This window comes from Mustela erminea, chromosome 20 (assembly GCF_009829155.1).
Source record: "Mustela erminea isolate mMusErm1 chromosome 20, mMusErm1.Pri, whole genome shotgun sequence".
Taxonomy (NCBI): domain Eukaryota; kingdom Metazoa; phylum Chordata; class Mammalia; order Carnivora; family Mustelidae; genus Mustela; species Mustela erminea.
Genome location: NC_045633.1, coordinates 12,507,188 through 12,533,986, shown reverse-complemented (window position 1 = coordinate 12,533,986; position 26,799 = coordinate 12,507,188). Strand labels below are relative to the sequence as shown.

The 26,799-nt window shown below is 50.6% G+C and overlaps 1 protein-coding gene across 1 annotated transcript in view; it reads right to left on the bottom strand.

The window, feature by feature from the left end:
• Positions 1-21,880: 21,880 nt before the first annotated feature.
• PARN (poly(A)-specific ribonuclease) overlaps positions 21,881-26,799 on the bottom strand; it is a 156,995-nt gene continuing 152,076 nt past the window's right edge. Inside the window, exon 24 of the mRNA XM_032327095.1 lies at positions 21,881-22,081. Within this exon, the coding sequence (XP_032182986.1) occupies positions 22,029-22,081 (53 nt within the window). The 3' untranslated portion in view covers positions 21,881-22,028. The remainder of the gene's footprint in view (positions 22,082-26,799) is intronic.

Genomic DNA, 26,799 nt, shown 5'->3' with positions numbered 1-26,799 from the left:
TCTCCTTCCCTCTGTTTCTCCTCTGTGTTTGTGTCTGCCTCAGATGTCCCGCTCTATTCCGAGAGCACAAGTCACTGAGCTTAGGGCTCATCCTAATCCAGAAGGACCTCATCTAGGTTTCTTAAATTTGTTACATCTACAAAGATCCTATTTCCCAATAAGGTCGCATTCATAGCTGCCTGGCTTTGGGATGTGAGCCTATGTCGTGGGCCACTTGCTCAACCCTTTATACCCTTCTACACTGGCAAGTCCATGAGGCCAGAGACCGTGTCCACCAGTATACCCCTGGGACCTACCAAAACAGTTTGGTAGCCTCACATACCTTCAGTGATCAACAGATACTTGTCAGAGGCAGGACTGGCTATGAAATCTGTGGGGCCCGGTGCAAATGGAAACTCAGAGCGTCTTTTTACAGAGGTAACAGGGATTTCAAGATGGCGACCGCAGAGTGTTCAGCCAAGCCCAGGGCCCTTCTGAGGGGGGACCCCGGTGGCACACCCATGAAGCCGGCCCTGACTAAATGAATGATGACAATGAGAGTCTCGAGTCACTCTGGAACGACTCATGAAATCCTCTGCAGCCCAAGGTCCAGGTGTGGATCCCGACCTTCTGTCTGTTTTACAGGGAGTGAACCAAAGCCTGGGAAGTCAAGAATGTTCGAGATCAGATGGAATCAAGCTGGACCCAGGTCTCCCGACCCCGGATCCCTCTCCCACGTCACTGAATCTTTGGCAGGAATGTTCTCTGCTCAGCCCTCTTAATTGCGCCCAGCACCAGTCCTCACACAAGCCAAGGACACTTCAAAACATGTGCAATGAGGGCCCTGAAGGACCAGAAGAAAAAAAAAGAATTGTTGGAATTTTGCCCACAGTTAAAATTAGTCACAGGCTTGGCCTGAGCATCTGTGTCCATCAGAGCAACGCTGGATGGGTACTTACCCTGGAACCCCGTGTGTAAGGGCTACCTTAGCCCCATTTCACGGACATGAGGCTTGAGGGCAGGGTCAAGTGCCCCAAGGTCACTGCCATTGGCTTCCAGTTCCATCTGACTCTAGAAGCTGAGGTCAGTACCTCGCCGCTTACAACCCCTTGACAGTAATGCCAACACCTGAGTGTAAAACCCACGCGGCCCCTTACCCCATGTCTTAGGCAAGGAAATGAGGCACAGACCAGTGACTTGACCAAGGTCACACGATCGGCAGGGGTCTGATTTAGAATTTAAACCCAACCCATGCCCTTCTGGGGTCCTCGCAGCTTGCTCACTGCTTGGCGACACCACTCACAAGGCTCACATGGGGTCACACGAGGTGGCAAACAAGGCAGATGCTACTCCCATCCGTAGGAGACACTGATCCAGTAGGCGGAGAGGGTCTGGGGGTCAGCCTTCCCCACAAGTGCCCCCTCCAAGGCGAGTCCAAGGCAGGGGTTGGGGCGCAGGATGAGGAAGCCCTTTGGGCTGTATGGACGCAGCTGTGAGCTTGGACAAACGGGGAGGGCTGACAGCCGGGGTTGGGGGGTGGGGGTTGGGCAGTGGGCAGTGAGGGTGACCTTGGCCACCTCTGTCCCGAGGCAGTGGAGACACCGCCTTCCCTTTGAAGTGGGCCCAGCTGCATACATAATGTGGCCTTTACTGCTAAAGTCTTTCATCAGCTGAGAATTTCTTCTCTGGAAAGGGGCCAGCTTCCCACTTGCAGTCTTGGGGGCTGGGACGAGAATGACTGACGTCGCTCAGGAATAGCCCCGCCCAGGATTCCTTGGGACACTGGAACACAGGGTCGCAGCTGGAGTGGTGGCTCATTCTCTCCCAGCTCTGGAGGGAAGAATTCCTCCTCCTCCATGCAGCCCCTGGTGATTGCAGCAGCCCTTGGTCTGCCTATTGTCGGTTGGTGTTTCTCCCTGGGAGTGTCTGTGTCCACATTTTCCTCTAAGTATGAAGACACCAGTGCTCGGACTTGGCGCCCATCCCAATCCAGCACGACCTCATCGGAACTGGATCACCCTCACGAAGCCCCTCTTTCTGGGTCATATCCACAGGTTCCAGGTTGACATGAATTTGTAGGGGCACACTCTTCAACCTAGTAGAATCCCCCCGGCCCCAGAAAGGGATACGCCTGCACCATGCCTGGATGGTGGGTCAGACGCTGGGCCCCGGTCCCTGCCTTGGCCTCTGCTGTGGTGGGTGAACTGAGGCAGGAGGAGCAGTTGATCAAGGCCTGCCAGTGGCCAGGGCGGGAGCTGACGGTGAGGGACAGCACAATGGCGGTTAGTGTTACAGCCGCTGGCCTCCTTTTCTCCTCTTTGTGGCAACTGGAGGATTTGCCCTGTCCCTACTCGGGGCTCATGAACTCTCCAGAGAGAACACAACTCCTAGCACAGGGTAGCTGGGCCAGTCAAAGCAGTACAGCCCATTGGACAAAGGAGTTGGCTCAGAACTGGATATAGAGCCCAATCAGCACCAAGGAGACTCAAACAGGGCTTCTGTTGAAACTTAACCCTTGGGCGGCTGAGAAGGTGGCAGCCCTTTTGGCACTATGAGGATGGAAGCTGCTGCATTTATGTGAAACCATCTCCGAGAAACGTAGAGCCAACAGATGGGCTGTATTCCTCCCTCACCCCCTCCCTTCTCTTTTCTTTCTTTCTTTCCCTCTCTCTTTCTTTTAAGTAGGCTCCATGCCCGACATGGGACTTGAACTCACAACCCTGACATCAAGGGCTGCAAGCTCTACTGACTGAGCCAGCCGGGAACCCCAGCAGATAGGACTCCCGATGGCCCCGTCGAGTCCTTGGATCCAGCGATTCCTGAAGCCACATCTAAGCCTGCACCGGGGAAGAGAACAGAAGCGCGGTGTGAAAGCGCCTTGAACCTCAGTATCGACGTAGAAACCAAGGTCTGGTGTGCTTGGGCAAGTTTCCCAAGGTTACTGTTCTCACTCTGTAGCAGGCACTGGTCTAGACAAAGCTGGGTCCCTGCTTAATGGGAACAAGACAAGGAACAAAGACAGTGTCAAGGAACAAGGCCACTTGGAGCATTTTCGTCCCCAGGCATACCCAGGAAGAAAGGACTCGAGAAGGGGGACTCAAGGCTGCTCCTGGACAGCAGAGGGACACCAGGGATAGAGCAGGAGGGAGGGGATAGAAAAGGACAGGCTGAAGAGAGGGTTGGGAACAGCCCCCCACCAAGACTGGGGAGGGGGCTGGGTTGGCAGAGGCCCCTGAGAGGTCGGGGGTGGGGTAGAGTGAGGGGCCTCGGTACTAGGTACGCTCTGGTCCCCACAGTCGTTTCAGGAGCCATGGAGGGCTCCTGGTACTTAGAGTCGGAGCACAGAACGGTCTCCGTGTGGGTTCAAGACGAGAAGGCCCTTCCATGCATGATCAGGAAGTCCTGAGACTTCCTCCCAGTTATAAGGAATGAGGGCAGGAGCCCCAGTACTAAACCGATGGTGGACTGAAACACATTCCACTTGATTGAGAGGAATGAAGGACTGACATTTCGCCCATGCTACCCAAAGCCATCAATGGCTTCTATCACAACCCCAATGGCATCTTTTACAGAAATGGAAAAAATAATCATAAAAATTGTTTGGAACCACAACAGACTTCTAAGAGCCAAGGAATCCTGAGAAAGAACAAAGTGGGAAGCATCACCCTTCCTGATTTCAAACTATACTGCAAAGTCATAGGAATCAAAATATGTAATCAAAATATATAATGCTGGCAAAAAAAAGAGACATGTAGATTAATGGGACACACTCAAGGGCCCAGAAGTAAATCCTCCCGTATAAAATCAATGACTACTGGACAGGAATACTCAATGGGAAAAGGAAAGTCTCTTCTATAAACGTGTTGAGAAAACCAGACAATCCACATCCAAGAGAATGAAACAGAGCCTATCACACCACTCACAAAAATGAACTCAAAATGGATTAAAGGTTTAACCATAAGAACAGAAACCATAAAGCTCCATAGAAGAAAACACAGGGAAAACGCTCCTTGACACTGGTCTTGGCAATGATTTTTAAGACATGACCCCAGTAGGTTATAGCCTCTGCCTTCGGTTCAGGTCATGATCTCAGGGTCCTGGGATCAAGCCCCACATCGGGCTCTCTGCTCAGCGGGGAGTCTGCTTCCTCCTCTCTCTCTGCCTGCCTCTCTGACTAGTTGGAATATCTATCAAATAAATAAATAAAATCTTTAAAAAAAAAAAAAAGACATGACCCCAAAGGCACAAGGAAGAAAAGCAAAAATTACTGAGTGGGACTACATCAGACTAAAAGCCTGCACAGTAGAGGAAGCACTAAACAAAATGAAAAGGCAACCTATGAATGGGAGAAGATATTTGCAAATGACACATGTGAGGAGTGGTCATTATCCAAAATATATAAAGAGCTCCCATGACTCACTAAAACACAATCTGAGGTTAAAAATGGGCAGAGGGGCACCTGGGAGGCTCAGTCAGTTCAGCGTCTGCCTTCGGCTCGGGTCAGGATCCCGGGGTCCTGGGATGGAGCCCCACATCGGGCTCCCTGCTCGGCGGGGAACCTGCTTCCTCCTCTCTCTCTCTCTGCCTACTCATGACCTCTGTCTGTCAAATAAATAAATAAAATCTTTAAAAAAAAAAAAAAGATGCTCGACATCACTGATCGTCACGGAAATGCAGATCGAAACCACAATGAGATATCATATCACCTTGCACCTGTCAGAATGTCTCCCGTCACAGAAGACAAGAGATAACAAGCGGTGGCCAAGGATGTGGAGAAAAGGAAACCCCTGCACGCTGTGGGTGGGAATGTGCGTCGGGAGGGGGTAGGGGCAGCATGGAAAATAACGTGCAGGTTCCTCAAAAAATTAAAAATAAAGTTACCATAGGATCCAGCAATTTCATCTCTGGATATTTACTCATGGGAAGTGAAAGGGGGTATTGAAGACATGTTTGCACTCCTGTGCTCCCTGCAGCTCTCTGCACAGGAGCCCAGACAGGGACACAAAGTGTCTGTCAACAGGTGAACAGCTACAGAAGACGTGGTCTATGTCCACAGGACAGAATATTTTTCAGCCATGAGAAAAGGCAACCCTGCTCTTTGCAACAACATAGATGAACCCTGAGGGCAGGATGCTAACTGAAGTAAGTCGGTCAGGGAGCCTCTGAAGACAACGAACTCACAGAAACAGAGTCGAATGGTGCGGAGTAGGGGCTGGGGGTAGGGGAATGGGGGAGATGTCAAAGGTTACGCTTCCAATTATAAGAGGAACATGTTCTGGAGATGCAATGTACCACATGGCGATTATAATCAGTAACACTGTATTACATACTTAAAGTTGCTAAGAGAGTAGATCTTAAATGCTCTCAGTACAAAAAACAAAAGGTGACGTGTGACGTGATGGGGCGCCCTGCAGGTGGTCGAGAAGCCATGGGGGTCATCATTTTGCAACCTGTATGGGTATCAAATCAACACACGGTACACCTCAAGCTTCTACCATTGTTCTGTGTCAATTCCATTTCAACAAAGTTGGAGCATTTCTGAAATAAAAAAGTTTTTTTTTTTTTTTTTAAAAAAGGACTGTGACATTTAAGAAGAGCACGTTGGTGGAGTGAAATGCCTTCATCTAAGTAATGTTGGCGGATCCCAGCGAGGAGGCTGCTGGCTACTCCGTGCCCGGCCTCTGGACCCTTCCATCTGCCTGTTCTGAGCGAGGAGTCAGCTATTAAACACACGCACAAAGCACTTAGAACAATCCCTGCCTCACAGCACAGCCACATAAATGTCTGTCTTTATCGTCACTGTTATGATTCTGTCTAGCACTTTGCAAGCCTCAGGTGAGAAGTCCTAGTTTTGGTAAAACATCAGCGCTTCCTCCTGGGACAAACATCTCTTAGAGTGCTGAACATTAGACAGAATAAGAAACCCAAGTCTTCTTCTAGATGTTTAAGGAGGAGAATGTAAAGATGCTTTGGTAAGTCCCTGAAATGTCCCCCCACTAACCTCCCTCCTTGGGCCACGGACTGAATGGACGCATGGCCTCCGCCTGCCCCACACTCCCTTGCTGTGTGCCGCTGCTTTTAGAAACCACATTCGGTGGCTACCCACTTCCTCCTGCAGTCCGCAAGCTGGTGCTTCCCTTAGAAACCGCTTCGGGCCCTCCAGCTTCACGTGGCCCATGCTGGGACCCACGCTGGGACCCACTGCATGAACAAGGTGAGTCATTACTTTCTCTCCCCACCAGATTCCCCGGTCCAGCCCCAAGACAGCCATCCGCCCAGATCCCTGCTACCTTGTAGTTAAGGCGGACTCCCAGGATGAAACCTAAGAGAGAAGAATATTCCAGCTTCACTGCAAACACATGACCACCCACGACACTGAGAGATGGGCAGGTGCAGAGCGTGGGCTGAAGGAAACCTGGCTGAGAGAAGGAAACTGTCCCCAGTGAATCCTGGTAAGCGTGGGGTCGCCCCGAAAGGGGCACACTTCGACCAATGACTTTCATATATGCAGCTAAGTTAGCTCTGGGGGTTTAAGGCCACCTGCTGAGGTCTGAAAAGGGGAGGGCTAGGAAGTTGTCACCAGCTAAGTGCGGATGCCAGGGTCACAGGAACGCAAGGAAATGTTGTCGACGGACGACACAAGATCCCCAATGTTAGCCAGCAGCCAACTCACTATGTCTTTTGAGTATATCCAGTTCCTAATAGAGAATACAGTGGCAGAGCGCGGTGTGAAGGGAAAACCACCCCCAAGTACCAGTGTGCAACTCTGTCACTAAGCCGAAGAACAATTAGTTACTCATCGGGAAGACTCAAGCGAGACACATTTCCAGCTCGCGACTGCTTAATCAATGCTCCTGCTCTTTATCGGAGCGAAAGCGTTAATTTCCTCCTGAACACTCCTCTCCCACCCAAAGCCCCCCATGCACACGCGTGTGCACGCCCCACCCCGTCCTCTCAGACACCCCGCCCTGCACTCATTCACACACAGTGCTTTCTGCTCAGTCCGCTCTGTCTTCCAAGAAGAGAGGGTGTTAAAACACCCCATGCGTCATTTTTTGGTGACAACTTCCTAAACTCAAGAGTGCTTGGTCTCCGCATGCTTAATCTCCCCGGCGCACGTCGGACTTCTCGAATTAGGTGCACGCGGAGACTGCAGCGGCAAGTCTCTGCCCATACAGCGCTCACGTCGGTCGAGTCCCTCTGCGTTTGATAGGCAAGAACCTGGTAAGCTTTTGCAACCTCACGCTCAAAACGTATTTAAGTCAATTTCTTAAATTTAAGAAAATTTAAGAAATTTAAACTTAAGAAATTTAAGAAAATGTGAACACGGCATTAACTATGAATGGTGCCCCACATATGCACCCATCTCCCCCCTCCTAGTGATTGGAAAGAGATCAGTGCTTTTATGAAATTCAAAGGACTGGTAAAGAAGATTTTTAATAATACAGCTGAGCCTTCTGTGCATCTTTTATTAAGTTCTTGTACACCCTGGTTCACTAGTAAAAATAACGAGCGAGAATATTGGCATATTTTATCTTCCATTATTATGGAAGGAGATTAAGGAAAAAAGTCTCGGGGCGGGGGGTGCCTGGGTGGCTCCGTGGGTTAAAGCCTCTGCTTTCAGCTCAGGTCATGATCTCAGGGTCCTGAGACCGAGCCCCGCATCATGCTCTCTGCTTAGTGGGGAGCTTGTTTCCCCGCCTCTCTTGGCCTGCCTCTCTGCCTACTTGTGATCTCTGTCAAATAAATAAATAAAATATTTTTTAAAAGTCTCGGGATTTGTCCCTTTTCCCTCTCTCTCTCTCTCGAAAGGCCTTGGTCATTGGGAACCCATTGTGAAAAACGGAGATTTCATCTTATGTGAAATCATTTGGGAGTGCCCTTTCTTCCACAGTGGGGAAAAAAAAAAATCCTTATATCCTGGGGCTTATAATTTAAGAGGGGGTACTCAATTTTTGCCCTAGGTAGGTGCACACATTACCGTGGGACCCGGGGTGGGGGGGACTCTCTAGATTTTTCTCCCAGTTATATCCCCAGGCGCTGTAAGGACTTTAGGTCTGTCTAGACAGACAAGAGGAAAGGTCCCCCAGAGCCCAAAGGAAAACCAGGAAGAAATAGGTCGACGCTCATTCACTCAAAAACCACCTCACATTCCATAAACCTGACCTCTGTCCTCTTGGAGAGAGAAAATTGGGTTGACCTAGTGCATTTTTTTTTTTTTCCAAATCGGAAACTCTATAAACGCTCCGTATCCTGGGCTCTACCCCAGCTGTAGCAGTGCAGAAAAATGGGAGAGCAGAAAGCTGGGATATCACTCTAGGGAGGTTCACACTGTAAAAGAGGGGAACTGGGTTACGCCCCTTTCCCTCCGAAATCTTAGCACTTTGTGAGCCCACCAGCTGGCTTGGGGACCTTTGGTTTTGCGGGCGTCATCATGCTACTGGCTGGATGTGGTGGAACTGGTGGGGGGCTGAACTGTGAGGGGGAGAGGGAGCCAGGGAAAGTCACATAATAGACACAGCACAACTCTAGATTCTAGATGGCAGCCCCTCACTGATCATGTCTCCTTCGGTACTTCCTCGGTGCTGGGTGATTGTAGACTTATACCTCATTTCATCCTCACTACAGTCCTGCGAGGTAGGCACAGGTGGCAGTGATTACTGATTCTTCCAACTCCATCTCCCCTTCCTTCGGACTCCTGGAACCCCGGGAATGTGTCTACTTGGGGAACTGTATGAGTTGGCTATTGCCACGTAACAAGTAAGTCCAAAACTTAGCACTGAAAACTACATTTTGTGTTTGTGGGTCAGTTCTGTGGGCTCTCTAGATCAGGTAGCTCAAGAAGTTGCTGTCAAGGTGTCCACCAGGGCTGTAGTCATGTAAAGGTCCAACCAGGAGGATGTTCTTCCAAGCTCACTCATGAGACTGGTGGATTGAAGGCCTCTGGACCCCGCAACCTGTTGGCCAGAAGCATTGGTTCCTTGCCACGTGGGCCTCTCCATAGGACAGCTCACATGGCAGCTGGATTTCCTCAGAGAAAGAGAGGGCATCCAAGGCAGAAGCCACCTCTTTTTATAACCTAATCTCAGAAGTGACCTCCCATCACTTTGGCCAGAGTCTACTAATGAGAAGGAAGTTACAAGGTCTAGCTCACACCCAAAGGAAGAGGATCATACAAGGAAATGAACACCAGGAGGCAGGGATGATTGGGGCCATTTTTATTTATATTTTAATTTATTTAGTTAGTTAGGAGGCTCCACACCCACTGTGGAGCCCAACACAGGGATTGAGCCCACCACCCTGAGATCAAGACCTGAGCTGAGATCAGGAGTCTGACATTTAACCAGCTGAGCCCCCCAGGAGACCAGAAAGTGGAAGTTTTATGGTGGACTTCTGGGGTGGCTTCTAAAAAGGTGAGTCAGGATGTATTTCCTCTTTCTTGCAGGCTGGAGCTCTGGCAGCCACCTTAGACCATGAGTTGACCTTTGCAATGGAAGCTAGCACAGAGAGACTGAAGGCGTCCAGGTCCATGATTTCACAGACCCATTCTACAAGCTTTGCCTGCCTGACTTGGATGTCTTTTTTGTCGGTTTGTTTGTTTTGTTTTTTGTATATATCCTTTTCCTCTTTTTTAAATAGGCTCCATGCCCAGTGTGGGGCTTGAACCCACGACCCCACAATCAAGAGTCAATGGCTCTACAAACTAAGCCAGTCAGGTGCCCCTATATCCTCATTCTTAATTAAATTTTTAAAAATCTGATTTGAGTTAAAATATGCATAACATAAAATTTCCCATCTTAGCTGTTTTTCAGTGTCTGGTGCAGGGGTATCAAATACATTCACACCGTTAAGCAGCTATCACCACCATCCATCCCCAGGACCCTTCTCATCTTACAAATCTGAAACTCTGTACCCACTGCACACTAACTCCCCATTTACCCTCTCCCCAGCCCCTCACATGTCTTTTACATGAGTGTTCCAAACCACAGCATTCAGACCTCCGTTGCGCACAACCGAACTGGTTTCCAACACTGAAGTATTATTATCCCCATTGTACAGAGCAGAAAACTGAGGTTCATAGGCACCTAGAACTTACAAGGCCCAACGCAAGTAAGTAGTGGAGCCTGGGCTTGACTTCTATTTTGTTTCATGCCAAAACATGTCACTTTCCCAATGCTTCTAGAGAGGCATTGGCAGAGGGAAATCATCGGAAGTTCTTGCCCCATCTTCTAGACAGTTTGCACCCCGTGAAGTCAAACAGAAGACAGGAGTGGTGTGTGATCACAGTCCCTTTGCTAGGTGGCAAGCGGGGGTGGCTGGTTTTATGCGTCGTGTCCCCCGTCTCTCCTGCGGGGACACTCAGCAAGGAACACCATGGGCCGGGTTTGGTTGGTGTTTTGGGAGATGTTCCCAATTTCAGAAAAAGCGATAGAGAAGGCTGGAAAGAGCAAGAAGTCTGACCAACAGACGGTCCGTGTTGGAAGCCCGCGCCCCAGGCTGCGGGCCCTGTGCAATAATAACGCCCTCCTGGCTCAGGGAAAGACAGACTCCAAGGCTCGGAGGCCCAAGGCCACGTCTTCCGGAGAAAATTCTCATCAGACCCCCACGAGAATCTGAGGGAAGGCTCTGGCTGACCGGCGGCACGCCCGAAGCAGGGAGCTCCATTTCAAACCAACCCCACGACCTGCCAGACCAAAGCAGACTTCCGTCACCTCAGCATCCCCGCGGCCTTTTCTTGGGTGAGAACGTTCTCCTCCTTTCTTTTGCTCCCCCAGAACACTCGCTGTTAGAGCCTTCCTGGATGGGTAGGGAAGGAGGACTTGCCATCAGCCTATCAATGAGCTGTAGGTCGATGGGAGCGGCCCCAGGGGCTGAAAAGCATTGACTTGCTCCGGCGAAGCCGCACCTGTCTGTTTTCACTCTGCATCGGTCCTCTGTGAGTCTGCACACCGGCAGGCTGTTTTCACGGACTGTGGGGTCCTTCCTGTACCGAAATATTCCCCGTAGCGGTCAGGGCTCTCAAGGCGGCAAGGGACAGACACATAGCTCTGTGTCTGAAGGGGGAGGGAAGATGACTCAGTGATGGACCTCACTGGAAGGGGGCGGGTGGATCCCCGCATCAGGAGCAAATGGATCTAGGATCCCCATGACGCCGTCTATAGTCACTCTCAGACTGGGCTGTCCTTCTCCACTATTGCAAATGGGATTTCCCTGGACACAGGAAAACAGTTGCCAACTCCAATCATGTTCTTCCCACGCAGGGCCCCAGACAGGCAGGGGACTCTTCCCAGGGACGCCACTTCCAGGGAGCGATTGGCCCATCTCGGCGGCGGGAGGGGGGGGGCACTCTACCTGGCAGGCTGGCAGGGCCAGGGTTGTGTGCCCACCCCCTGTGCCCAGCTAGGAGGGAGGGGAGCTGTGAAAGGTGGGTCCTACCAGAAGTACAGGACAGCTCAAAGAAATGGGGTGCTTCCAGGAAAAAAAAAAAAAATAAAGCGACCTGCTTCTGGGTCAGTCTAACACTGCCAATCTGGGGAGGAAGGTTTGGCACGCTTGCAAGTGCCCTTCCCACCCCGATTGGCTGCAGAAGGACCTCTCAACATGCCGCCACTCCTGAACCAGGCGGGGGGCTCACTCCTCCTACCCGCCTTTGTTTGCATGGGGGATTTTTTTTTTAAATATTTTATTTATTTATTTGACAGACAGAGATCATAAGGAGGCAGAGAGGCAGGCAGAGAGGAGGAAGCAGGCTCCCCAGGGAGCAGAGAGCCTGATGTGGGGCTCCATCCCAGGACGCTGGGATCATGACCCGAGCGGAAGGCAGAGGCTTTAAAACCTACTGATCCCCCACCCCAGGTACCCCCCCTTTTTTTTTTTTAAAGATTTTATGTATTCATTTGAGAGAGGGAGAGCACAAGCAGGGGGAAGGGCAGAGGGAGAGGGAGAAGCAAACTTCCTGCTGAGCAGGGAGCCCCCTATGTGATGCAGGGCTCAATTCCAGGACCGCAGGATCATGACCTGAGCCAAAGGCAGACACTTAATGACGGAGCCGCCCAGGCGCTGCTGTCTGTGCGGGGATCTTAACCACCAGCTCTGCGGTTCCCGGGGACAGATCCTGCCATTCTGCCTGCAGGCTGCCCCAACTACGGCTGGGCTTTGTCTGTTGGCAGGGAGGGACCCCACCCCCCACCTTCCGTCCGGTCCCCACCTAAGCCTTCCAACAGCTGTCCTGTGCCCTCTGAAGATAGAGGAGCTGCTTGTAAGCTGCTAAGTCCAGATGATATGCAACCTTTCCTCTCCCTCCAGTAACTCTAACACCAAGCCCCAGAGGCATATCCACGGCTCCTGGGCACGAGGAGAAAAGGGAGGACCGTGGAGACCCCATCCATCGCCTGCGGGCAGAAGGGGCAAGCAGGTCTGATTTGCCTGATGGATCCGGCTGAAGAGACATGGGGTCTACACTCATTTATGGTTTTTCCCCCCAAACTGCTTGGGCCAATAGGTAAAGTGCCCCTTTCCGGGGAGCCCTACTCTATCGTGACCCCGCACGACTCGGCTGCTCCCAGCCACCTCAGTTGGCCAGGGGCCTGGGGGGGGGTGCAGGAGGATGTTGAGGACCACCCAGATGGCGCTCGGGCGTGGCTTCCCCATGGTGATGGGCAGCTGATTGACCCTGACCGTGGTCACTGCCGCTCCCTCACTCTCCTAAGACAGTGGCCTCTGTGCCTAAGAGAGGAGCTGATGAGCATGGAACACGGGGGCGACGGCGGCGGGCTTCCAGGGTCAGGATGGACCTCAGGAATCCATCCTACCTCATTTCCTTCTTTCATGATCAGATCCTAACCCCAAGAGGCTGTAGGCTGGTGTTTTAAAGGAGGGTCTGCAGACCGCCTCCCTGAGCGGTCCTGCCTTTGATCCCTGCACGCTCTACCCTATCTTCTTAGCCTTGTCACCACCACCCCACCCCCGACCCCCGGAGGCAAAGCCGAGAATGAACACAGCGAAGAGGTGCTGGTCCTGCAGACCCCGGGGCAGACGACAGCCCCATTGGGCATCCAGGCGCTGACTTGAAACCCTCCGTGGATGGGCCCTGCGTTGCCCCCTCCAGGAACCACGGGGGACAGTGAAACCGCAGCTCTGCCCAAGACTTCACTTTTCAATGGGGAGCTTTTCTCGCTTTCTGTCCTTGGTGCCGGGGGGCCGGAGGGAAGCGGAGGGAGAGGGGCCGAGCCTTCCCAAGTCCCCACTACGGCCCCCTTCCTCTGTGGAGGGGCCTTCGCTTCCAGAATTGAGCCATTTCTCGGCCCATCGGTCTATTTTCTGCAGCAGGGCTGGCTGCCCCGTGCCAAGGCTTCTTACCACAAATAGAACCTCGGAAAGGGCTCGCTGGTTTCCTCTCACATTTCAGCCGGCTTCCATGGCCCCAACAGGGACTATTTGGCGTCTCTTCTGTTTTGCTGTGACTGCAGGCACCTCTCGAGGCTCTCCGTGGGGATGCCTCCAGGGCAGCCTGGCTTCTCCGCTCTGGCCTCGGGCACAGCCCACTGCTGCTCCCCGGAAGCTGGCAGGAAGCAGCCAGAGCGCCAGCGTGGGTTCCAAGCTGTAGGCTAACCGCTCAGTCAGATGGTAAAGGACGAAGCACGGGTGTGTCTCCACTCGGTGTCCCTGTCCCCTCGGACCCCCGCCCTCCCAAGCACCTCTGGCTCCCACCAGTCCTTGGAGATAGGATTGGAGAGCTCCTTGCGTGAAGTACCACAGAACTCAAGTGATCTACCACCGAGACACCCGCCAGGGGCTATCTGCCGTTGAGACACTCTAGAAGCCATCTCACAAGAGGTAGTGGGACATAAACCATCACCCCACTAACCTGCTAGGGACCATCAACCAGGCCAGAGCGACATGTGCCCCAGACCGGCTTTGCTGTGTCAAAGCACAATGCTAACCAGAAGCAGGGGAAAGCCACTTCTTGAGACACTCACTACAGAGCCTCAGAAGATTCCAGAACAAATGCAAACCCAATCATCTGAAAGGTTCCTTCTCTCAAGCCCTGGGGCCCTGGAGAGCTCAGTCTCTGGCTCATAGACTGGGTTCAAATTTTAGTTCTACCACTTACAAGCTGTGTGACCGTAGGCAGTTTAAGTGCACGAAGCCTTCCTTTTTCCCTCCCAGGGGAACAAAAGGGATAATAATAATAATAATACTGCACCTGGTACATAATAAACCTCTAAGTACTAATAACAAGTGCCTACAAGAGCCAGACCCTTAACGTGAGAGTAACATTTTCCACATGGTTCAATTAAGCACCTAAAGATGCAAACCAGCTAAAAGAAGACTTCTAACGTAAACAAGAGATGGAAGTGACCTTGCCCTTGGATAAGCTCCCAGCCCCCACTGATTTGGTTTATAAAGTGTGTGCATTTCCCTCGCAGTAGACACAGCTTTCCCAAGATCTGTGGCTCCCAGACCTGAGCAGGCACCAGAAATAGCCAGAGGGCTTGTTTCCAGACAGCTGGACCCCACCCCTGGAGTTTGTGACTCAGTAGGCCTGGGGTGAGGTCCAAGAATTTGCATTTCTAACAAGTTCTCAGGTGATGCAGATGCCCCTGGGAACACTGAGCTTCAAAGACCAAGGACCAGGGCAGGGCGTGTCTTCCCGCTCTGGGCCCCTCCAGGGCTTTGTAAGTGGAATGCTTGGCTGGCACCCTAGGTGGGTGGGCGTTTTGGACACCACTGCATCCAATGTGGATGCCTTTGGTAGGATCCCCAAATGGAAATCGCTTTGTCCACACGTAGGCAGAGCCTGTAGGATGCTTCTGCTCCCGGATGCTGTAATCTCCCTTCCAGGAAGCTGTCCCCTGAGAAGTTGTCTAAGATACGGACAAAGTCTTAGGATCACCGGTGGCTTTGAGGAAGAGGAGGTGACAGGTCTGTGTAGAAGTCTCTATTCCTGGAGCTGGGGATGGACAGAGGAGGGGTGAAAAGTGGGGATAATCTGGTTGCACCCCAGTGCCCTGACTCTGGGTGCATACAGGCCATGCATGGTGAGACGGCCACCCCGCATCCCTTGGCACGGGTCCAGCCATCATTTCTTTATCCTCCTTGCACGGGATGCCCATCATAAGGACAGAAGCCAGGGTCAAGCCTCGGCCAGGCACATGGGCACTGAAGTCAGACATCCTGGGGTTTAAATTCCAGCTCTGCCATGTCAGGGCAAGTTACCCAGCTGGCCTGGCCCTCGGTTTTATCTTCAGGGGAACATAAAGCACCTACCTACATGTCCAGACATCACGAAGCCCTTAGAAGAAAGGATGTTTCTCATACCCATGTCCCATTACTATCACAGAAAACCAGACTGGGGTAGGAAGAAAATTCACTTTCAAAAAGCCAGAATGGAATCCTCGAGGAGGAGCGGACTTCATTTGAAATGCAAAGTTCTGGAGAGCAGGGCTTCTGTGTTTCCAAGGAGGAGACTCTTGGTTCTTCCCGTGTAAGTGAATGATGGCAGCCAGATGGGCAAAGACCTGTTATCTGGGAGGGGTTGGCAGGGGTCCAGCCTGACCCACGGGAGACTGAAACTGAGCTGCCATCCTGGTCCTGGTGGGTAAGCTTGGGTCTGGGTGACCCGCCCGGGGCAGACCTGAGCCTCACAGTGGGCTGCCTCCCCTGTGTGGTTTCTCAAGCCTGGCTGCCCTTGGAAAGGCTTCCAAGTCTAAGTGGGAGGGAGCGGATGTTCAAGGTGGGGGTGGACAGCGAAGGCTCTGAGGCTCCATGAGGTGGGGGGGGGCGCCTTAGTTCACTCCCCACCAAGAGCAGGTGCAGCTGGACCATGCAGAATGCTAGGGTTGGTAAAACCAAAACATTCCCAAGGAACCTCCATTTCCCCCATAGACATAGCCTCTGAACGCTGACACAGCCTAAGCTCCTGGGGCCACAATCATTTGTCAAGGTGACTTGTAGGCACGGCGCCCCATTCCACGAATGGAGGACCAGCTGCCGGGTCCGATCAGCCCTTCCTGAGTCAAAGGAACAGTGCTGGGTTTCCAGATTCTTCGGGCTGAGAATAAGGGGCTCCTGTGTGTGCATGAGTCACACACACACACACCGGCCAGGTTCTCTGGATCCAAGCTTCCTGGTCTAGTATTTCCCTGCGTTGTCACTTAAAAGAAACAGGCAGGGAGGAGGTTCAATCTTCTGTCCTCTGAAACACAATTTAAAGCACCCCCCCAAATGGGGGGGGGGCTATTTCTTTTAAATCATCCCTTCTTTTTTGACAGAAATGTCTTATCTAAACCATTTCCATCTTAAACGCCCCTCTCAGCTTTCTGGAATGTTCTCTGCAGGCACAGCCACACCGACCAGGTCCACTGTCCAGCCGAAAGGGAAGGCGCCAAGAGTCAAGCAACAGAAGACAGACTGAACCACTCTCATCAGGGACCGGATGACTCAGGAGGACAGGGTGGCCCACAGCCCCGGGGAAACATGGCCTGGCCTCCACATATCCTATTTCCCCTCCTCGACAAAATCAGACGCATCGATTTACCCCATGAATCATTGGGGGAAAAAAAGATTTCAATTGAAGTCATGAAACTTAAGTTGTGAGATTAAAAAAAAAAAAAAATCATCCGAAAAGATGACACTATTTTTAACACTCACTAGTTTCCCGGGTCAGGAGAGAGTGGCCTGGCCTCAGCAGGAACCAAGGGTCAGGGCATGTTCCCCTCCGCATCAAGGGAAGGGCACACGCAGAAAGGATGGGCCCCTCTCTGTGCTGCTGTTCGGCCAGAGTTAAGAGCTCCCTTTTAAAGTACACACCCGGGGACACCTGGGTGGCTCAGTTGGTTAAGACCCTGCCTTAAGCTCAGGTCATGATCCCAGGGTCCTGGGATCGAGTCCCACACCAGGCTCCTCTTCCAGCAGGGAGCCTGCTTCTCTCTCTGTCTCTGCCTGCCACTCAGCCTGCTTGTGCTCTTTCTATGACAAATAAATAAGTAAAATCTTAAAAAACAAAACAAAAACACACAAAAAAAGTACACACCCTGGGAAGCCTGACTGGCTCAGTCAGTTAAGTGTCTGACATCTGCTCAGGTCATGATCTCAGGGTCCCGGGATCGAGCCCCGTGTTGGGCTCAGTGGAGAGGCTGCTTGAGGATTCTCTCTCCCCTCTGCTCCTCCCCCCACTCTCCCTAAAATAAATAAGTAAATCTTATAAAAAATAAAATTAGAACAATAAAAGCACACACCCTAAGACCCACCCTTGCTATTAGGTCAACAGATTTTTGCGCCAAAGTCACCAAAGCAATCTAATTGGAAAGGTCTTCACAAATGGTTCTGGTGTAATGGATATCCACGTGGATTAAAGGGACTTCGACTTCTGCCTCACGCTTTACAAGCAAAAATTAGCTCAACGTAGATCACAGACTGACTCATGAGCCCCGGAACTCTAATGCTTCTATAAGAAACACGAAAGATACTCTGGGATAACATGGGAGTTTCTTAGAAAGGACAGAGATACGGCACGGCATCCCTATGAACAGGTCCCAAGAAGCAAGGAAAAAAATGCACAAAATAGACTTCGTTAAAACTAAAATTCACAGGATGCCTGGGTGGCTCCGTCAGTTAAGGGTCTGCTTTTGGCTCAGGTCAAGTCCCCCGTTGATGGGGGGGGGGGTCCCTGCTCAGTGGGGAGTCTGCTTATCCCTCTGCCGGCTGTTCCCTCTGCTCGTGTTTTCTGACAAATAAATACAATCTTTAAAAAAAAAAAAAAGAAAGAAAACTAAATTCTGCCCTGTGAAAAATACTGTTAAGAAAATAAACAAGTTTCCAGGAGGTTGGATCCTGAATGTTGATTCTCAACACCAAAAAAAAAAAAAAAAAAAGTGATCCTGTGATGTGATGATCCTATTGGCTATCACTCTGGTGGTTATTTTGTTACAGTGTATGAGTTTATCAGGTTAACACACTGTACGTGTTAAACTTCCATCATGCTAAATGGCAACTGTAGCTCAATGAAGCCTAGAAGGAAAAGAAAAAAAGGCAGGTCACAGTGGGACTAAACATTTGCAAAGTCATTGTGAGACAAAGGCGTCTGAAAATATAATGAACATCCACAACTTAATAACAGAGACATAACCCAATAAAATGCAGGCAGGAGAAATGAACAGGTAATTTACAGACACGTACGAACAAATGGCCAATGAGCACATCATCATCCATCATCACAGAAATGCAAAGGGAAACTGCAGTGCGATACAGTGTACACCCACCAGGAGGGCTACAGACCTACGGCACCACTACTGGAACTCTCCTGTGTTGCTGGCAAGAGTGGAAACCATAGGACCACTTTAGAAAGAGACCTGGGAGTTTCTAGCATGTCCCCAGCAGGTTTATTTACAGTAGCCCCATACTGGGAACAGCCCAAGTGTCCACCAGCTGGGAGAATGGATAAACAGACTGTGGTTTATGCACAGGGGGACACCCAAAAAAAAAAAAAAAAAGAGAGAGAGAGAACTTCTGACACACACAAGCATGAGTGAGTCTCAAAAACATCGTCCTGAGAGAAAGAGGCCTCACCAGAGAGCATGCACTTCATGATTCTATTTCCATGAAGTTCTAGAACAGGTCAGACTCATGAAGTGAAAAACATCCATGATGGCTGCCCCTGGAGGGTGGCAGTGGTGTTGGGGTTGACTGCAAAGACGCAGAAAAGAAATATTCTGGGGGGTGATGGTTTTGTTTTGTATCTTGATAGTTCAGTTGCATTTGTCAGAACTTCTTAATTGGTACACTTAAGATTTAAGCATTTCACTATACATTTTATCGCCGTGGAGCGCCATCGACAAATACATATTAAACTCTGGCTAACAGCATGCATGCTTAGGTAGGTGGTAAGGGAGAGTGCCCATGTTTACGACTCCCTTAGAAATACATCACAAGGGGCGCCTGGGTGGTTCAGTGGGTTAAAGCCTCTGCCTTCGGCTCAGGTCATGATCCCAGGGTCCTGGGATGGAGCCCCGCATGGGGCTCTTTGCTCAGCAGGGAGCCTGCTTCACTTCCTCTCTCTCTGCCTGCCTCTCTGCCTACTTCTGATCTTTGTCTGTCAAATAAATAAATAAAATCTTAAAAAGAAAAAAAAAAGAAAAAGAAATACATCACAAGCTAGGCTGAATTGACGAATGGAGAGACGGCTGATTAAGTAATGGTACAAATACGCAAAATGGGGGCTATGCAGTTGGGGGTGGGCTGGTAAATGAGTGTTCACTGTTCGCTGAACAATCCTTACAACTTCTCTGCATGTTTGAAACTTTTCACAATAAAATATTGGGGGGTGGTGGTGAATACGAAGTGGTAAGAAAGGACAGAGCATAGCACCCATAGCACCCAGTCTCCACACCGGCTCTGAATCAGAGGACCACAGTACGATTTGCAGGGAAACACTGAGGTCCCCACTTCCAAGCCCACCTCCGGGTTTGGCTCAGTGTGTAAGGAACCTGCAGTCACAGCCCCATCCTCAACATAAGCCCCTGGGCCTCTGTAGCAAAAAGCCGAAGCCCATCCTAGGGTTTTATGCTCAAAGAGGCATTCAGAGAGCCTGTGTGTGTGTGTGTGTGTGTGTGTGTGTGTGTAGCGGATTGACGGCCAACCCACTTCAACCGTTTCGAGTCATTTCATCCAGCTGGGAAGAAAATAGGGGTGTGGACGTGGATGAGGGGTCCCCCAGGTAATCAATTCTAAGCCCAATCCCATGTGACTATGCCTGCATTCAGCTCCAGGTGACGGAGGATACAAATGGGGTTTCAGATCAAGAGCATGATCTTCCACTGTAACTGTGATTTACTGGGCGCGTGTGTATGCTGGGCATTTCACGTGATCTCATTTGGTCCTTGCACCCTCCTGTGGGGCAGGTTTACCATCCTGGTTTCATGACCCAGGTCATGGAGGCTCGGAGAGCATGCGTAATGTGTCTGAGAAGCCCCAGCTGGAGCTGGGATGCCAAGAAGCCTCTTTTCCAGAAAGCCCTCTTCCCCCTCCCTCTCCCCTCCCTGGACCAGGAGTCACAGGTACAACCCGTATGTGTCTAAGACCCTTTTTTTTTTTTTTTAAGATTTATTTGACAGACAGAGATCACAAGTAGGCAGAGAGGCAGGCAGAGAGAGAGGAGGAAGCAGGCTTCCTGCTGAGCAGAGAGCCCAATGTGGAGCTTGATCCCAGGACCCCGAGATCCAGACCTGAGCCGAAAGCAGAAGCTTTAACCCACTGAGCCACCCGGGCGCCCCTAAGATGCTTTCTGACCAGGGAGAATTGGGCTTTGGGGGACAAGGTGGCATTTCATTCCCTGAGGGCAAGAGGCTCTCCCACGGCGACCCTGCACCGTGCAGAAGGTGGTGGACCACCACAGACTCTGCGTTTCCACGCCCATTACAGCCCGCAGCGTGCTTTCCCTCTTGCTCGAGGTGTTAGGGTGTTGGACACCAGCTGTTTCTACCCGTGGGTTTCAGTGACTCAGCACCAGACCAGCAGCGCCCCTGCAACCCTTGGTCTCCATCTGTCTCCACCTCCCTGAGCACCACCCCATGGAGTCTCGGAGCAGGGACAGCTCAGGAAGGGGTGGGAGCTCGTTCCCGAAGGGTTTGGCTTTGCAACTCTGCCACAGACTGCTAGGTCAGGGGGAGGAGGGGAATTGTTCAGAGGCTCGAAGCTGGGAAAAGTGAGTGTCTCACTCATCTGAATATGCAAGCCGCCACGGATCCCAAAGGGCTCCATTCCATCCACCATGACTGGATACGGACCCTCCTACGCGGTCATTTTCCACGGGGATCAACCCCAGGCCCCGGCAGCTGACTCACTCATGAAGGTATAGGGTCAGAGGTTAAAAAAAAAGAAGAAACAAAAATTCATGAACATCAGGCTTCGTGACTTACCAGTGCTTTTTAGGGGTGATCTTTCGAGAGAAACATATCCATGTAAAGATCAAATTCATCATTCACTTACAAAAACAAGAAAAAGGAAAAAAAAAAAACCAGAATCCTACGAAAATTCCTTTAATTTTCATCTTTTGGAAATACATGTTTCATTTTTTATTTCCATGATACAAAAAATGTTCAGTATCTAACAATGATCTCTATAAAGCAGACCTACTGACAACAGATCCGAGAAATTCTGTCGCTGTTGGGATCGATGTCAATAGAGGAAGGGCTGGTATGCATCTTCTGTGGTTTCAAGCACACGCACACACACGCATATGTGCCACTTCATCCCCAGACACACACACTCAGACACAGACACACACACACAGACACACACAGAGGACGAGCAGGTTGAGGTGCGGGGGAGGGAGCGCCGCACTACACGTAAAAACAGAAGATAACTTTTCGTAATTCATACAGTCTGCCATGAGAAACTCACATCTTGGGGCAAAGGACTCTAAATAAATACGGCCCGAAGGCCAAGGCAGAGGTGACGCTCCCCTACAGGTGGACAGCGGGAGACTGTTTCCTTCTGGAAACAGTGGCTTGGGCGCTCCGTATTTTCCGGCGGATGCAGGGGAAGCAGGCAGACACGAGTGGTTTCTCCATCCATCGGGAGACGAGCCGAGCCGCCGGCCAGGGAGGCCCCTGCATCCAAAGAGAGCCCCGTGGAGCGGGGAGGACTTCAACCCCAAACTCATGCTCATGACCACAGCGCCCGAGAATGTCGGCGTTTTGCCTGGTTCACAGCCGGCGTTTCCTGCCCGGTGGATTCTGAAACACGCGAATGTTCACGGTGGGGAAGGGCTTCACGCAAGCGACAAAGGATCGACGGGTGAATGTGCACATTCCTGACAGCCTACCACCGCACTGAGTGGCAGCAGACACTTTACATTAAAAGGGAAGAGAAGAGATATGGCCACAAAAATAAAAACTGGGTTTGTTTGTTTTTTTCCAGGACGCATACTTGGTTTCCAAGCCCTCCCATACCACGTTTTATTAAATTAAATACAGTATGGCTTCCGAATGTGCTGGCTGGTTTCGCCTCAGCCACGGCCCCAGCGGTGTGTTTCCCTCCGGCCTCGGTTACCACGTGTCGGGGACTTCGAAGAGCTTGGCCGGGCTGTCGGGGATGCCTCCTGGGGGCGGGAGGTGGACAAAACAAAACGCGGTGAGCACGGAGAGGATGGCAACCAGGGGACCGAGCGACCAGCGCGAAACAGAGTGCCAAGGCCAAGGGCCAAGCTAGGCAGAGCACGCCCACAGACGGACTCTGCCCACAGGCAGCAGGGCCCAGTGGGCCCCACAGAAATGTCCCACAGGGGCGCCTGGGTGGCTCAGTGGTTTAAGCCGCTGCCTTCGGCTCAGGTCATGATCTCAGGGTCCTGGGATCGGGTCCCGCATCGGGCTCTCTGCTCGGCAGAGAGCCTGCTTCCCTCTCTCTCTCTGCCTGTCTCTCCATCTACTTGTGATTTCTCTCTGTCAAATAAATAAATAAAATCTTTAAAAAAAAGAAATGTTCCACAGAGGATCAAAGACATGTCTCCCTGCTTGGATGTCTCCATTTACTTCCTGGGGGTTAAAATGTGGATGTGCTCCTATGTCTCGGGCGGGGTGGGGGGGAAACATCCTGTACTGGCCCCTAGCCACCACACTGGGCACCCAGTTCATTTCACTTTTTTTTTTTTTTTTTTTAATTAAGAAAGTTCTATGCCTAATGTGGGGCTTGAACTCATGACCCCAAGATCAAGAGTCACATGCTCCACCGACTGAGCCAGCCATGTGTCCCTCGGTTCGTTTAATCCTCATAAAAGCCCAGCGCAGTTTGGGGCACCTAGCGGGGTAGAGTCGGTTAAGTGTCCAACTCTTGGTTTCTACTCAAGTTGTGATCTCAGGGTCATGAGATCGAGTCCCACATCGGGCTCCGTGCTCAGCACAGAGTCTGCCTCAGATTCCCTCTTCCTGTCCCCTGCCCCTCCCGCTTGTGTGTGCATGCACTCTCTCTCTCAAATTAATAAATTAATTAAAAGAAAAAAGCCCGGCACAGTGGTATCACTACCTGCATTTTACAGATGCAAGAACAGGCTCAGAGAGGCCAGATATGGTGACCAGTGTCACACAGCCAGCGCGAGGCTGAGGGGGAACGGGATCCTTCCACCGCATCCGGAGCCCTGCTGCATCCCGGGGCTCCAGGTTTCTCTGTGCTGGGTGCTCTGTACCAGCACCCAGAAGAGAAACCCAAGGGGCTGGTGGCTTTTTCAGAGAAGCTGACCAGTGGGAGGGTTCAGAACCCCCCCAAAGGGGCCCAAGAAGAAGCATGCAGCCATTTCAGAGTTCAGCAACACTGGCTAAGTGTTGATGGGTCTCTTCGGTGACAACAGTTTCACCCGGAAGCTGGAAGCCCTTCTGCTCCGTTCACGCCGTCCCCCATATCAGCAGCGGCACAATCGGGTCAGGGCCTGGACCAACCATGTCCGGAGCTGAGCACAGGGGAATTAAGTCAGGGAAGAGAGTGGCCACGATGGAAAGCGTGACAGCCCAGGCGCTCCTGCACGGGTGGTGACGTGCATTACTTTTTACTTAAGCAGGGTTGGCCGGGAAAATCGGCAAAGCTAACCCCAGCTGCTCACACTCCAAGATTCCAAAAGGGGGGAGAGGGCTCAGCTGCTGCCTAAAATGGTAACTTTTTTAAAACTGGAGGAGGTGCAAGGTTCTGCAGAGTAGGAAATCACTCAGCCCAGAGTGGCCACCTCAATGGCAGGAATGTCTAAAGATAACTGGGTCTGAACACATGAAATAACATAGGATTTCAGCCAACACGAGAACTCCCATGGGTGATCACGGACAGAGACGAAGTCCAGACAGAGAGGACGAGGAGACTGGGGAAGGGACACTTGGGAGGCTTCTGTCCCGTGTCATACCGCTTTGTTGGCACTCCCAGCAAAGACTGAGATGGTTCTTGGGAAGTGAAGAGGGACACGAGATGTTCCCACGTGACAGACTCCCAGGATCCAGTTAGGTTATTAAAGAACAAAACACTAAGACACTCCCCTCTGCAGAGCGAGTAAATCCTGCAGATGGGCCGGGAAGAGACATCACAGGCCTGACCTTCTCAATCACACACATTTATACAATACCTGATTGCTGGGGCGGGGAGGGGGGGAGACACCCATAAGGGCATTTTTATAATCTACATATCAGAGAAACATCACAGCAGCCAATTAGCTGTTTTATAGGCTTTGTTTTGTCTTTTTTTTTTTTTTTAAGATTTATTTATTTATTTGAGAGGAAGAGAGAAAGAGAGCATGACTGGAGGGGGAATTGGGGCAGAGGCAGAAGCAGACTCCCTGCTGAGCACAGATGCGGGGCTCGATTCCAGGACCCCGGGATCATGACCTGAGCCAAAGGCAGATGCCCAACCGACTGAGCCACCTAGGCGCCCCACCAATTAGCCATTTTAAAGGTTAACAGCCACAATGCTGAGTGTGGGGAAGCGAAACAGATTCAAACTAGCTGTGAGGGAACTCAAATGAACAAAAAAGCTAAGCGGCTGAGAGCAAGTGCACTGTCATACTTATGGCAGCACCTGCTGTCCGCTGGATGGGACAGTGTGCGGGCGTGGCGGCCCCCCAGCAGACGCACAGGAAGTGACTCGGTGAAGACCGGGTGAGAAACAGCGGAATGTGCAGAAGCTTTGGATAAGCAAGCCAGGCTCGGCCATTTGACTGGCTGTATGGCTTTGAACAACGTTCCCTGGCTCATCTCTCAGCGGCGCCGAGTACTACTTCCTGTTGCACATGCCTGTGGTGGTACGGCCGAGTCCCTGGCACACGGCAAGTTTGTTGTGGATGTCAGGTCCCTTCCTGTTAGCAGTAAGGTGGCCCAACACTGAACACGGTTGTTCTCCAGGAAGCTGACAGCCTGCTATCAAGATGATCCTGGTTTTCATTACCAAAATGTGCAGCTGCTGAGCAACAATGTGTCCAGAGGAACCAGAATGTTAAGAACCATCTAAAGGAGACCCAGACCAGAGGAAGCTGGAGGTCACTGCTGGTGTTCTTTCTAGCACTTTCCAGAAAGGGAGTGCTGCAGACTGAAGGGTCAGTCTCAAAGCTGGTGGATAAGGAGCTAGGTCTGTTCCAGGGAGCTTGAGGGCAAATAATTATTCTGGAACAATTTTTCTTTTTAAACAAATATTTGAGGACGTCTGCTTCCTGTCAGGATGGATCTCAATGTGTACTTTGGAACATATGCGAAAATCACCTCAAAATGGACTGCACATCTCACTGTAAAATCTAAAACTTCTAGAAGAAAACACAGGAGAAAATCTCTGTAAATCTGGAGTCAAGCAAAGATTTCTTAGATGTGATGCAAAGCCATAATCTGAAAAATGTTAAACTGGATTTCCGTAAAATTTTAAACTTCTACTATTTGAAAGTTACTACTAAGAAAGTGAAAAGAAAAGCAGAGTCTGGAAGAATGTGCAAAACACCCAAAAGGATTTGTATCCAGAATATACAAAGAACTCTCAAAACTCACGGAGAAGAAAACAACCTGATGAAAAAAATGGGCAAAAGATTCAAAAAGACGTTCCGCAAAGAAGAGATCTGGATGGGAAATAATCACACAAAAGATGCTTAGCATCATTAGTCATTAGGGAAACTCAAGTCAAAGCCCTATGAGACACCACTACAGGCCCAATGGAATGGCGAAAAGGGACCACTGGTACCAATACTGGTAAAGGTGCAGAGCCACCGGAAGCCTCGCCGGCCAATGGCGAGAATGCACCACTGTGCGGCCATCTTGGAAAACACTGAGCCCATTTCTTAGAAGGGGAGACATGCACTTGCCACGTGACCCAGCAACTCCACTCTTTGGTATTTACCCCAAAGAAACAAAAACTTAGTTCATACAAAAACCTGTTGGCACATGCTTACAGCAGCTTGATTCTTAGTTGCTAAAAAGTGGTAACAACCTAAATGCCAATGGGCAAAATGGATAAAGAATGATACATCCATAAAACAGAACACTACTCAGCAGTAAGAAGGAACTGGTACTGAAATAGCAAAATGAATTCTCAAATGTATTAAGAAAGAAACACATCAGTGGTTGCCAGGACCTAGGGGAGGGAGGAGGGATGGGGCGTGAGAGAATCTTCTGGAATGATACAAATATTCTCTCTCTTGATCATAATGATGGTCATATGGCTGTACACATTTGCAAAAACTCATCAAATTGGGCACCCGAAAGCGATGACCTCCTGTAAGTAAACTATCTTAATAAAGCTGACCCTGCAAAAGATACTAGGAATGTTGCTTGAAGATCCAACAAAATTTTACTATAAAATATAATGCTGATAATAAAAATCTGACCAGGAGTTTTTTTTAAATGGAGAAAGAACAGGATACCAAGCTGACTATGAGGTATGATGTCCATGATGTACAAAAATGACAAGAAGACTAAAAACACTTGTTACTGGATTATCAGCCAACCACGGGGTTTGATTTTCTTCTGTTTTTCTGCATTTTATAGGTCTTCAAAGTGAGCATGTTATCTTTATTAACAAAACGACAAAAGAAAGTAAAAAGTGGTCAACGCGAAAGGTGACCGTTTGGGCTTCTTTACCCTTCTTCTGTCCAGAGCTGAAAGGGAGAGATTCTACGAGGGAAGACATTTCTGCCCTCTGATGAATCCAGAACAGCATCTCAAACACTGGAGATCTGCCATTGTATCATTTTCTGGAGTGGAAATCTGTAGTGAGAAAGATCCTGGGGGGAGCTACACAGAAGTATTCAATTGGGAGATGCTCCAGCAGGCCCGGTGAAGGGGCGGTTTCCCACACCAAGAAGGCAGAGCT